The 14,623-nt window shown below is 43.8% G+C and overlaps 1 protein-coding gene across 4 annotated transcripts in view; it reads left to right on the forward strand.

Annotated features, from left to right (window-relative positions):
- Positions 1-13,155, forward strand: part of QPCT (glutaminyl-peptide cyclotransferase) — a 431,934-nt gene extending 418,779 nt beyond the window's left edge. For all 4 annotated transcript variants that reach the window (XM_056566979.1, XM_056566977.1, XM_056566978.1 and 1 more), the window contains one exon: positions 12,812-13,155. In XM_056566979.1, coding sequence (XP_056422954.1) covers positions 12,812-12,957 — 146 coding nt within the window. In that variant the 3' untranslated portion in view covers positions 12,958-13,155. The remainder of the gene's footprint in view (positions 1-12,811) is intronic.
- The last annotated feature ends 1,468 nt before the right edge of the window (positions 13,156-14,623 follow it).

The raw sequence follows: 14,623 nt of genomic DNA on the forward strand, positions 1-14,623 counted from the left end.
CTGAAGTAATCCTTAATGCAGAGGCCTGGATGATCGGGGCAAGTGTCACATTGAGTGATGGTATCCTTCCGTATCCCCCTCTTGTAACACACTCTGCATCTTTTGGGTTCGTCCCTTCTTTCCAGTGTGGGGTACCTCTCCTGGAAAGTGTTGGCCTGGGACGATACTGGCACCTATAACTTCAGTTCTTTGGGAAGTCCGGCCTGCTCTTTCCCGGTCAGCAAACATCAGGACCTTTAGGACTTCTTGGAACTGGAGGAATGTCCCTGTGTTGCCAGCATACTGGGACAGTACAAAAACGTTGTACATGGCAACCTGTACCAAGTAGACCACAACTTTTTTTGTACCATACCCGTGTTTTCCGAATGGCATTGTATGGCTTGAGGACTTGATCAGAAAGATCAACTCCCCCCATATACCGATTGTAGTCCAGAATACAATCGGGCTTGAGGACCGGTGTTGTGATACCTTGCACAGGGACAGGTGAGCTGCCGTTACCATGAATATTGGTCAGCATAAGGACATCCCTCTTATCCTTATACCTGACCAGTAACAGGTTTTCATGGGTAAGGGCACGGGACTCACCCTTGGGTGTCTGCAGAAAATTTAGAGGGAGGCCTCTCTGCTTTTCCGCACGGTCCCACAAGCGGACGTGGATCTGGCGGCAAGGGATGTGAACAGAGGGATGCTGGTATAAAAGTTGTCCACGTAAAGGTGGGAACCCTTATCCAGCAATGGGTGCACAAGCTCCCAAATGATTTTCCCGCTAACACCCAGAGTGGGGGAACAATCTGGGGGTTCAATACGGGAATCTCGTCCCTCATACACTGTAAACTTGTAAGTGTACCCGGAGGTACTCTCACAAAGTTTATAGAGCTTCATGCTATACCACGCCCGCTTCGAGGGAATATACTGGCGGAAGATGAGTCTCCCCTTAAAACTGATAAGAGACTCATCGACCGAGTGCTCCCTGAGGGGTATGTAGGCCTCCAAAAATTTGGCCCCAAAGTGATCGATGACCGGCTTCACTTTGTAAAGCCGGTCATAGGTGGGATCACTTCGGGGTGGACATGCCGCATTATCTGCATAATGCAGGCATTTACTAATGGCCTCGAACCTCCTCCGTGCCAGATATAGATTGGGGTCCGGGGTTGGCTAAAACTACAAAGGGGCGACAATTCCTAAATTTATTGCAGGATAATTTTATGGGCCAGTTTGTGGAGGACCCAACAAGAAGTGATGCCTTGTTGGATCTGATCATTTCCAACAACGCAGAGCTGGTTGGTAATGTAACTGTGCGGGAAAACCTTGGTAATAGCGACCACAATATAGTTACTTTTGACTTAAAATGTAGAAAACAAAGACAGGCGGGGAAGGCAAAAACATAAAACTTTAAAAAGGCAAACTTCCCTGGGCTGAGGGCTGCACTACAGGACATAGACTGGGGGGAGGTGTTGTCAAATACTGATACAGAAGGTAAATGGGACATCTTTAAATCAACTCTAAATAACTATACATCTAAATATATACCAAAGGGAAACAAATATAAACGATTAAAACTAAATCCTACATGGCTGACACATGATGTTAAAAGAGCAATAAACAACAAAAAAATAGCCTTCAAAAAATACAAATCTGATGGGTCAGCGATAACATTTAAACAGTACAAAGAGCTTAATAAAATCTGTAAAAATGTAATAAAAACAGCAAAAATTCTAAACGAGAGACAGGTGGCCAAAGAAAGCAAAACTAATCCTAAATATTTTTTTAGATATGTAAATGCAAAAAAACCAAGGACAGAGCATGTAGGACCCCTTAATAATGATAATGGGGTGGTTGTCACAGGCGATCAAGAGAAAGCGGAGCTACTGAATGGGTTCTTTAGTTCTGTATACACTATGGAAAAAGGAGCTGACATTGGCCAGGTCAGTGCTGGTAACACATCATGTAATGTACTGAACTGGCTTAATGTAGAGATGGTACAAGGTAAGTTAAGTGATATAAATGTAAGCAAATCCCCAGGGCCGGATGGACTACACCCAAGAGTTCTTAGAGAGGTAAGTTCAGTAATATCTGTACCCCTGTTCATGATATTTAGAGATTCTCTGGTGTCTGGTATTGTGCCAAGGGACTGGCGCAAGGCGAATGTGGTGCCAATCTTCAAAAAGGGCTCTAGGTCTTCCCCAGGAAACTATAGACCGGTAAGTTTAACGTGCATTGTGGGTAAATTGTTTGAAGGACTTATAAGGGATTACATACAGGAATACATAGGGGATAATTGTATTATAAGTGATAGCCAGCATGGGTTTACTAAGGATAGAAGTTGTCAAACCAATCTAATTTGCTTTTATGAAGAGGTGAGTAGAAGCCTTGAAAGAGGAATGGCTGTGGATATAGTGTTTCTGGATTTTGCTAAAGCGTTTGATACTGTCCCTCATAGACGTCTGACAGGTAAGTTAAGGTCTTTGGGTTTGGAAATTTTAGTTTGTAACTGGATTGAACACTGGCTCATGGATCGTACCCAGAGAGTGGTGGTCAATGATTCGTACTCTGATTGGTCCCCGGTTATTAGTGGTGTACCCCAAGGTTCAGTACTGGGCCCGCTGTTGTTTAATTTATTTATCAATGATATAGAGGATGGTATTTACAGCTCTGTTTCTATCTTTGCAGATGACACCAAGCTTTGTAGCACGGTACAGTCTATAGACGATGTGCATAAGTTACAAGATGACTTGGATAGACTAAGTGTCTGGGCATCCACTTGGCAAATGAGGTTCAATGTGGATAAATGTAGAGTTATGCATCTGGGTACTAATAACCTGCATGTATCGTATGTCTTAGGGGGGATTAAACTGTCAGAGTCACTGGTAGAGAAGGATCTGGGTGTACTTGTAGATCACAGACTACAGAATAGCATGCAATGTCAGGCTGCTGCTTCCAAAGCCGGCAGGATATTGTCATGTATCAAAAGAGGCATGGACTCAAGGGACAGGGACATAATACTCCCCCTTTATAAAGCATTGGTACGGCCTCACCTCGAATATGCTGTTCAGTTTTGGGCACCTGTCCATAAAAGGGACACTGCGGAGTTGGAAAGGGTGCAGAGACGCACGACTAAACTAATATGGGGCATGGAACATCTTAGCTATGAGGAGCGATTAAAGGAGTTACAATTGTTTAGTCTTGAGAAGAGACGTTTAAGGGGGGATATGATAAACGTATATAAGTATATTAATGGCCCATACAAAAAATATGGAGAAAAACTGTTCCAGGTTAAACCCCCCCCCAAAGGACGAGGGGGCACTCCCTCCGTCTGGAGAAGAAAAAGTTTAGTCTCAAGGGGCGACACGCCTTTTTTACCGTGAGGACTGTGAATTTATGGAACGGTCTACCTCAGGAACTGGTCACAGCAGGAACAATTAACAGCTTTAAAACAGGATTAGATACATTCATGGAACAAAATAACATTAATGCTTATGAAGAAATATAAAATCCCATCCCTTCCCCAATATCGCGCCACACCCTTACCCCTTAATTCCCTGGTTGAACTTGATGGACATATGTCTTTTTTCGACCGTACTAACTATGTAACTATGTAAGGCCATACTGTAAAGCGGGGTCTGGTATAGGACGTCCCCGTTCCAGTACTGCCTGACACTTGCCTTTTTGACCAGACCCATATGCAGCATGAGGCCCCAAAATGTCCTCATTTCTGCTTCATCAATGGCGTACCATTCATTGGGCCTTGCCAAAACAGAATCAGGGCGATGAACTGCTGGGTGTACAGATTCGTCTGCTCCACCATCAGATTGACAAAATTGTCACTGAAAAAATAACTGAAATAGTCAATTTCAGTGAATCCAGATTTGTCAATCCGGATTCCGGAGTCGCCAACAAACTCCGGAACCCGTGGCTGATAAGCCTCTGGGGGTCTCCAGAGAGGTTCACCAGAAGGGGTGTCCGGTAAACTTGTCTGGGGGGGGGGTCGGACTCCTAGTACGAGCGGCATTGTCGCTCGCCCTAGTGCCGGCCACTGGGCAACTATCATGGGGGGGGTGTGGCCTCGCCTGGCGGTGTCTGTGCCGCCGTACAGGTGACTCATTATCAGTACTAGATGATGAGGAGGACAATGAAGAACACAGGAATGTAGGATCTTCATCGTCCTCACTGACAGATTCGGAGTCGGAGGCAAGAAAAGCGTATGCCCGGCGAGCCATCGCCTTTTTTTCTGCGGTGGCGGGGGGGGAAGGGTGTGTGTGTGTGGGGGGGGGGGTAAGTATGTACCAATGTGTGCTTGGTGTGTACTATATATAAAACGATGTGTGATTAGAAATCACACACCGTTATATGGGAAAAATTAAAAGCTGCGGCCCCCCCAAAAAATGGGGGCAAATCGCAGCGCCCTGAACCCCTAATAGGGCCCGGGTCACAGTGAAAAAACTGTGGTGGACCCTTGGAGATCTATTAGGGGCTCAGGGGCAGACATTTTTTTTAACTTTTTTACTTTTTACCCTCCCTTTCCCTGGATTGTATTCTTTCCCTGCTCTATGGGGGGCTTCTTTTCTTCTGAGGGGGCTCCGATATCGGCAGAGGGGGGTACCTGGCTTCCTCCAGCAGCTCTGATTGCTGACTGAACTCAGCCAGCCACGGGAGCTGCGAGAAGATGCCATTAACCCCTCCCCTGCCGGCTGCTATTGGCTGGACGATCCAGCCAATAGCAGCGATCCTGGGGGTGTATCATACACCCCTGATCGCCCTGTATCTCCGGGTCAGCGGGTCACACGTGACCCGTATGACCCAAATAACGGCAGATCGTTGGTGTGAATTCACCAACGATCTGCCGCGATCGCCTACATGGGGGGGTCTGATGACCCCCCTCGGCATTTGCACGGGGTACCTGCTGATCGATATCAGCAGTCACCCCGGTCCGGTCCCTGCTCGGCGGGGAATAAAATTCCCCATGACGTACGCGTATGTCCTTGGTCCTTAAGCACCATCGAGCTAAGAAATACGCTTACGTCCTTAGTCCTTAAGAGGTTAAGGGTGGAATTTCGAAAATCCTTTCTTTTTCCTTGTCTACGTCTTGTGCAAAAATTCAGGTTTCTAGGTCCAAGGGTTTAGGCTGGGCGTTGAGTCAGTGAGTCAGCTCTTCTCCTTTTATATAAAAGATATTTGTCCCATCCTGTAAAAGAACTTTGCCACAATACCCTATTGCAAGTATGTTATTAGTCACTAATCAGTGCTATATGGCTATGTCTACATAGGAAGGAGACAGCGATTTATGCAGTTAGCACCCTGAAACAAATCTAGCCAAGCCTGATAGCCAAGTCTGAATGAGCACCAAAGACATATCCACACTGTGCCATTGTGATACCCGAATTACCAACTCCGCCACAGCTTTTCACTCCAGCTCTCTGCTGCACTGGGTTGAGAGCTCTGCTATACCTGATTGAGTCCTTCCCCTTGCTTCCACCTGAATGCGGATACTAGCCTAACATCAGACTCTGCTCCAGCTTACAGGTAAAAGACCTTCCAGCATGCAGCTCTTTCTCTCCACAAGCCGCTTTGGACTTACATCGGCCCTGCCAGGCCTATACCAGCAAGACCGTGCCACTATAGGTGCTCTGATACTTTGAACTAGTCAGAGCTTGTGGACTTAACTAGTTTACCTGCATTATCCCGCTATCTAATAACTGTGAGAGCATAATATCTGCAAGAGTTTTATTGGATTACTGGATGCCGGATAGTGCAGTCACAAAATTCTATCTATAAGTAGCAGAGTTTGATTTATCTGCGGGCAATTGTTTACTATTAGTACATATAATACATTATTTAAATGATACTATATTTAATATTAGAACTATTACAGTGTGGCTATCTGCTCTTAATTTTTTATGTATTTTATCCCATTCACAAGGATCCTGTGATGGGACATGATTACATATGTTTTTTATGTTTATTTTAATAAATAACATTTGTATATGAAGAACGGTCTCCCACATATATTTTATTCCATTGTGTACCTTAACTGTTAGTTTTGGTTACAACCTTGAGGTCTGGATTTTTTCTATTTACTAATCGGTGCTATATTTTTCTATCTATCTATCGGCGCCTGCATTTTTTTCGCTGCTATGCAGAGCTTATGGTACACTTCTCTGGATAAAAATGTACTGCTATGTACCTCTCATCCTTATCCGCTATGCTGGACTTATGGTATGCTCCTGTGGAGTAAATAATGTGATGCAATGTTCCCCTTTGTTACCTTCTGTGGTTCCAATCCTCCGTGCTCGATCACTACCAGCTGTCAGGCCAACCGCATGGGTGAACATGGGGAGGGAGAGATCTCTTTTGTTGCAGGCTTCCGCCTGATACAAGATGACTGACGGTTTCCTCATGTCTCCAAGCGCACGTTCCCCCGTTGTGGAGGTAGTACAAAAAGCTGCACTGCGGATTCAAACTTGTGTGTCAGTCTTGGAGGTGGATAGTGTGGATCTTGTTTCAAGAGGGACTCCTCAGTGGCAATTTACCCTGATAGTTGTTACTTCATTACTTATGTGATAAATAATGGGATAACTCCCAAGTGGTGGATTCGATTTCAATTAGTTCCATATAAGACAAGGAGTGGATCCACATTGGAAAATTCATTGTTATTTAAAAGGACAGGTAAAAGATACAAAAAGGGTCTTAAATCAATGAAGAAATAAATAAAAACTGACAACACTGTACTCGTACCAGACCTAGTGAAGCAATCTTACCTTTATACAGTACGTGATGAGTCTTAGCAAAGCTAATTCACCTGTATACCTTACTATTCTTTTTGTAATCAATTTTGGCTGTATTCATGACAGGCCTTTTGTATTTATTGTGCCTGAAGGTGTGAAAGGCCTTAAATGTAACCATCTTGCCTGAAGACGTGACAGGTCTTTGCATAACCATTGGGCCTGTAGATGTGACAGGTCTTAGCAAAACCATCGTGCCTGTAGGTGTGACAGGTCTTTGTGTAATCATTGTGTCTGTAGACATGACAGGTCTTTTTTTATAAGTATTGTGCCTGTAGACTAACAGGTCTTTTGCATAATCATTGTGACTGTAGACATGACAGGTCTTTGCATAATCATTGTGCCTATAGGCATGAATAAATATATTTATTTTTTACAAAATATGGCTATATTGATTCCGTGACAACCTGAAGGGCATGACAGACCTGATCTTAACAGACACCTAATGGTAACAATATTCCTAATAAGCTAAAGAAATGAAGCTAAATACAAGACGTGACAAAATGCAGTGGCGACAGCAACCAGTGATGTATATTTCCTTCTCAGCATCAACTGTGCTCTGGGCTATATGGCCGGAGGGGACAGTATTCAGTGCAACACTATGCTGTGCTGTTTATTGCACGACGGCAGAGGGAAGAAGTGATGCTAGACATCCCGACTTCCATACAATGCTGAAACTATGGCGTTTTTTTTAATAAAGGAAATCTGTCATCAGTGTCACCTGCACTAACCTGCCAGTACAGAAAGATAGTGCAGGTGACACTGATTACAATGGTACTTACCTTTTCCCGTTCCGTGCTGTGGTTCTCTGGCAATCCTCTTCCGTATCTTCAGCTACAGGCCCGACTTGGAGCATGGACTGAGCCTAGTCATGTCACCGCTGCTGTTCTAGGTTTGGTCCCGCTGCTAGCAAACAGCAGCGGCAATGTCACTAAGCTACGCCCATGCTCTAAGTCGGGCCCAGAGCTGAAGATATGGAAGAGGATTGCCGGAGAACCACAGCATGCAATAGGACAAGGTAAGTACCGTTGTCAACAGGTTAACCCCTTAACTACGAAGGAAGTAAATGTACGTCCTGGTGAGGTGGTACTAAACGCACCAGGACGTACATTTACATCCTATGCATAACCGCAAGCATCGGAGTGATGCTCACGTCATGCGCGGCAGGTACCAGCTGCTGATAGCAGCCAGGGACCTGCCTGTAATGGCGGACATTCGCACGGATGCCCGCCATTAACCTATCAGATGCCGTGATCAATACAGATCACGGCATCTGCAGCGTTGCAGTACTTTGCATGGATGATCGGATCGCCGCAGTGAGACTGTGGAATTCTCTCCCAGAGGAAGTGGTCATGGTGAACTCTGTAATAAAGTTCAAAAAGGGACTGGATGCATTTTTGGAGAGTAATAACATTGCTGGTTATGTATACTAGATTTATTGGGACAGAAGGTTGATCAAGGGATTTATTCTGACTGCCATATTTGGAGTAAGGAAGGAATTTTTACCTCTAGTATGAGGGTTTTTTGCCTTCATCTGGATCAACTCAACTCAGTAGGGACTTATTAGGGGTATCGGTTAAACCTGCTGTACTCTGTTTTTTTTTTCCCCAACCATATGAACTATCTCACTATTTTACTATGTTACTATTAAAATAATGTTAGGGGTTGTGAAGCCCTCTTGTAAACTCATGCTGATGCCTGCTCCAGGCTGTGTGTTTCAGGAACTACTTGGCTTAGTGATGTTGCTGGGCTTGGTCCTCATATTTTTGGATGTTAGCACTAGCTAACATGCTGAATTGAGATTTCAACATTGATCTTTCAATCTTAGGGGTTATGAAACCGTCTTGTGCACTCCTGCTGCAGACTGCTCCTGTCTGTGTCATTCAGCAACTACATTTAGTTTAGTGATGCTGCTGGGCCTAGGACATTACCTATATATGTTTATGGTAGCACTAGGTACCATACATCTTCAATGGAAATTTAAAAATTCATCTTTTATTCTGAGAGATTGTGAGGCCCTATTGTTTCCTCATCTGCCACCAACTCCAGGCTGTGTCATTCAGCCACTATATGGTCTCCATATATTGACTGTATAAACATGTGGCTATCCTCGCGTTACTCTACCAGCATTATTGCCATGTTGATACCAGACCAGTAATAAAAGGAATATTGCCAAGGACTAGCAGAAACAGGGAACTGAGGATAATGACCACTGGCTGTTGGAATTGGCTGACTATGCCATTTAGATTTACCATTTTGACGTTCCTCAGTTCCAGTAGGTTTTAAGTCGTTCATTACTTGGCTTATTGATGCTTCTGGGCTTGGGCCTTAAATTTTTGGATGGTAGCACTACCTAACATGCATCTTCAATTGAGATTTCAACATTGACCTTTTAATTTTAGGGGTTGTGAACCCCTCATGTGTACTCATGCTGCTTCCTGCTCCACTCTGTCAGCCCGTTGGTCCTGTGACAGTGTGCGACTCCGCCTTCCCATCCTCCACTGTGTCATCAGCCTCCACTGCCCGGACAAGTCCCAGTGGCCCTTCAGCATACCATGTGTGCAGGGCACGGTGGTGGCACGGTGGTGTCATGCTGTTCTTCACATTGTTTGCCTTGGCGAAAAGTGTTGAAAACAATGGCTGGTCAGGGCAATGGAGACGTTGCGCCTACATCTCGCGGCCACATGAGCCCTGTGGGGGCCCTTTGTACCCACACGCCGGGGTCCGGGACACTAAGACTTGGGAGTTAAAAGTTAAATTTCAAAATCATTAATTTAAATTTCAAAATCTTAAAATTTAAATAAAAAAATCATACATTTTATAGGTCTCCTCATGCTTCAGCCAACTCCAGGCTGTGTCATTCAGGCAATATATGGTTTACTGATACCGCTGCTGGGCCTGGGTCTGGGAATAAAAATTTTGTTATGGTAGGTAGCATTAGCTATCCAAAATCTTCATTTTAAATTTCAAAAATTCTTCAGTTTTTTCTTGGGGATTGTGAAGCCCTGGGTGGGGTCTCCTCATGCTTCAGCTAACTCCAGGCTGTGTCATTCAGGCAATATATGGTTTACTGATACTGCTGCTGGGTCTGGGAATAAAAGTTTTGTTATGGTAGGTAGCACTAGTTATCCAAAATCTTCATTTTAAATTAAAAAAATCTTGTGTTTTTTTTTTTTTTTTTGGGGGGGGGGGGGGGGGATTGTGGAGCCCTGGTGTGTACTCATGCTTCAGCCAACTCCTGGCAGTGTCATTCAGGCAATATATGGTTTACTGATACTGCTGCTGGGCCTGGGTCTGGGAATAAAAATTTTGTTATGGTAGGTAGCAGTAGCTATCCAAAATCTTCGGTTTAAGTTTCTGAATTCATCTTTTAATCTTAGGGATTGTGAAGGCCTAGTGTCTACTCATGCTGCTGCCAACTCCTGGCTGTGCCCTTCAGCCACTATATGATGTCATCATGCTGCCAACACCTCCACGCTGTGTCATTCAGCCACTATATGGTCTCCTCATGCTGCCAACACCTCCACGCTGTGTCATTCAACCACTATATGGTCTCCTCATGCTTCAGCCACCTTTAGGCTGTGCCATTCAGACACCATATGTGCTCCTTATGCTTTCCCCACCTCCAGGCTGTGTCATTCAGCCAATATATAGTTTTCTGATGCTGCTGGGACTGGGATATTGACTCAATATATGTTATGGTAGCATTAGCTAGCATAAATGCCTAATTGAGATTTCAACATTGATCTTTCAATGTAAGGGGTTACGAAACCCTTGGTTGTACTGCTGATGCCTGCGCCTGACTGCTCCTGTGTCTTTCAGGCTTACTGATGCTTCTAGGCTTGGGCCTTACATTTTTGGATGGTAGCACTAGCTAACATGCATTTTCAATAGAGATTTAAACATTCACCTTTTAATGTTAGGGGTTGTGAACCCCTCTTGTGTACTCATGCTGCTTCCTGCTCCACTCTGTTTCAGGAACTACTTGGCTTACTGTTGCTGCTGGGCCTGGGCCAATTTTTTTTTCGATGGTAGCACTAGCTAACATACATCTTCAATAGAGATTTCAACATTCATCTTTTAATCTTAGGGGTTGTAATTTTTTCAAGACTGAGGCCCTTTTGCCCTCAACGTCATATGACCTGTGGAATTATAACAAGAGTCCAATGAAACATGTTGGAGCAATATCAATGAACCATAACTGATTAAAGGAAACATTCGTACTTTCATAATCAGGGGGGCATTAAGAGGTAGGGGTTGGAACAGGTGGTATCTCTCCTGGCGGAGGACCGCCAGCTCGATGCTCCCCATAATGGGTAATGTAAAAATAAAATTTTCACATTAAATTACATTAACTATGACATAAAAGATCTCTTTATCCTCTTCAATTTTGACACCTTATGGTCTCTCTGCTGAAACATAGACGCTCTGCAGCGGTGATTCTAATGGCAATGCCTGTAATCTGCATGCCAAAGTGAATAACAGTATGATTTCACTAAACTAGCACACTCCCTATGCGTGTTACAGCAAGGCAAAGTGTTCTTTCTGTAGTGGGGCTCTCTGTAGGCCAGAAATAGCCATTTTTAATAAAGTTTCGGCGCAAATTTATTCGACCCAAAACGAACGTTTCGGAAAAATTTGGCGAATCGGCCAAACCAAATTTTTGAAAAGTTCACTCAGCTCTAGTAATAACTTTAGAACGATTTTTCTAAGCGATTATGAGATAGTTTTTCTGTGACATATTGTACTTTATATAAGTGGTGTATTTTTGTTGACACATGCAGATTTTTTGTGGAAAAATCCAAAATATTGTGAAAAACTGGAAAATTTCTGGCATTAAAAAAAATGTATGGTGTACACTGTGCAGTAAAATTGATGTTACATTTATTCTGCGGGTCAGTACAATTATGGCGATACCCATTTTATATAGCTTTCTATGTTCTTTTTCCTTTTCTGGTCAAAATTCTTTTTCTGCCATTCATTTTCCAATAGCCGTAACTTTTATTTTTTGGCCGACACCATTGAGTAAGGGCTTATTACTGTACTTTTTAATGGTATCATTTTTGCAATACAGTGCGATACACTATTGGGTACAAGGGAAAACATTAATTGCAATCCATTTATTTCAGAATGTAAGTGAATCAGAAACAGATTTAGCTGTATTGTGTTTTTAACATCTGTAAAATGGAAACAAAAATTTTATTTGAACAGCATTTTAATTTATTATAAGTTAAAGGGTTACTCTGCCCCAAGATCTCTTTTCCCCTATTCCCCCGGTTTAGTTGGCTATGGTTGTGACATCATGCTACGCCCCCTTGTGATGTCACATCCCCTACATTCATGTCTATGGGATAAAAATGGAGGGGGCATGGTGTCATCTCACGAGGGGGTGGAGCATGACATCACGACCATGGCCGCCCGAACCCAGTGCTCTGAATATAATGTTCAGAAAACTGAGGTGCCGACACAGAGATGGCGGGGGGACCGCGATCAGACATCTAGATGAGATGTCTAGGGGCATGGTACCCCTTTTAAGTTATCTTTAAAATATCCATTCTGCATAGTTACATAGTTAGTACGGTCGAAAAAAGACATATGTCCATCAAGTTCAACCAGGGAATTAAGGGGTAGGGGTGTGGCGCGATATTGGGGAAGGGATGGGATTTTATATTTCTTCATAAGCATTAATGTTATTTTGTTCCATAAATGTATCTAATCCTGTTTTAAAGCTGTTAATTGTTCCTACTGTGACCAGTTCCTGAGGTAGACCGTTCCATAAATTCACAGTCCTCACGGTAAAGAAGGCGTGTCGCCCCTTGAGACTAAACTTTTTCTTCTCCAGACGGAGGGAGTGTCCCCTCGTCCTTTGGGGGGGTTTAACCTGGAACAGTTTTTCTGCATGAGAGATTTTAGGCATGCATAGCACAGGCCAGTGGAAAGATTAATTGCTAATTCACATACCGTGTTTAGAATTCTACCAATCCTAAGTACAACTCTCCAAGCATATGATATATGCATATATTATATTGCAGGTGTTCCAGTTCTGCATCTTATTCCTTCACCCTTTCCAGATGTCTGGCACACTTTTGAAGATAATGAAGAAAATCTAGATTTTTCAGCTATTGACAACATCAATAAAATTCTGCAAGTTTTTGTACTGGAGTACCTTAATATATGATCATATTCTATAAATTTGCTGGTAAATTCATGACATAGTATTTTGACAATGTAGTAATTTGTGCAAGATTCCCTTTTATAGGTGTATTAAAAAATGGCAAACAAATAGTGGCATGTTTTAAGAGGTTATCCAGGGTTGTTGTTGTTGTGTTGTTTATTTTATTTTTATTTTTTTCTTAAATAAACATATTCTGTCTGCTGTGATAAAAATGAGCCCTGTGACTCCAATAATGTAATCCCAGCCTCTGGTGCCATCATTTTCCTGGTGCTGGGGGTTGATCTATCTCAGTGCAACTCAGCGAATCGCTTACTGCAGCAGTGTCCTGCCTTGGCCAGTCGTTGGCTGAATAGCAATATGACCTACTGAGCACTGGCACCAGGAAGAAGACCAAGCCAGGCCTTAATGCATCACAATGCTGCTTAACCCCTTGGGGACAAAGCCCATTATGACCTTAAAGGGGTACTCCGGTGAAATTTTTTTTTATCAACTGGTGCCAAAAAGTTAAGCAGATTTGTAAATTACTTCTATTCAATGATCTTAATCCTTCCAGTACTTATTAGCTGCTTATACTACAGGGAAATGATTTTCTTTTTGGAACACAGAGCTCTCTGCTGACATCACGAACACAGTGCTCTCTGCTGATATCTCTGTCCATATTAACTGTCCAGAGTAGGAGGAAATATGCTGCTCTGGACAGTTCCTAAAATAGACAGAGATGTCAGCAGAGAGCACTGTGCTCGTGATGTCAGTAGAGAGCACTGTGTTCCAAAAAGAAAATCATTTACTCTGTAGTATTCAGCAGCTAATAAGAAATGGAAGGATTAAGATTTTTTTAATAGAAGTTATTTACAAATCTGTTTAACTTTCTGGCACCAGTTGATTTAAAATTTAAAAAAAATATGTTTCCACCGGAGTACCCCTTTAACCTGTTGAGGACCACGGGGGTAAGGATACGCCCTTGCGTCCTAGTACTTAAGGACCAAGGACGTACCTGTACGCCCGTGGGAATTTCGATCCCCGCAGCTAGCCAGACGGGGATCGGAATGGGATACCTGCTGAAATCATTCAGCAGGCATCCCGTGCAAATGCCTGGGGGGCCCTGAGACCAATCGGCAAATCGCAGGGCAGAGGCGGGACGTTCATTTCCCCATCTCTGATTGGCCCTGGATGTCGAGTCAGAGCGGGGAAAGATGGTGCCATGTGCGGGGCCATTGCGGGGACCACCAGCGCCGGTTACCTGGGCTCACGCGTCGACCAGGGACCGGCGGCTAACAGGAGGCGCAGGCAAGGGGAGGCGGCAGTTTCCCAGATACAGCTGTGAAGATCACCGTAAAGTGATCTTCACTGCTGTATCTAGGAGTTTCAAAACTCCCAGCATGCCCAGACAGCTTTTGGCGCTTGGAGTTGTAGTTTTGCAACATCTGGAGGGCCACAGTTTGGAGACCACTGTCCTTCCAGATGTTGCAAAACTACAACTCTCAGCATGCCCAGACTGTACAGGCATGCTGGGAGTTGGAGTTCTGTAACATCTGGCCCTTCAGATGTTGCAGAACTACAACTCCCAGCATGCTTGGATAGTCTCAGCATGCTGGGAGTTGTAGTTTTGCAACATCTGGATGGGCTCAGTTTGGAGACCACTGCACAGTGGTCTCGAAACTGTTCTCCT

The sequence above is a fragment of the Hyla sarda genome, chromosome 3 (genome assembly GCF_029499605.1).
Source record: "Hyla sarda isolate aHylSar1 chromosome 3, aHylSar1.hap1, whole genome shotgun sequence".
Taxonomy (NCBI): domain Eukaryota; kingdom Metazoa; phylum Chordata; class Amphibia; order Anura; family Hylidae; genus Hyla; species Hyla sarda.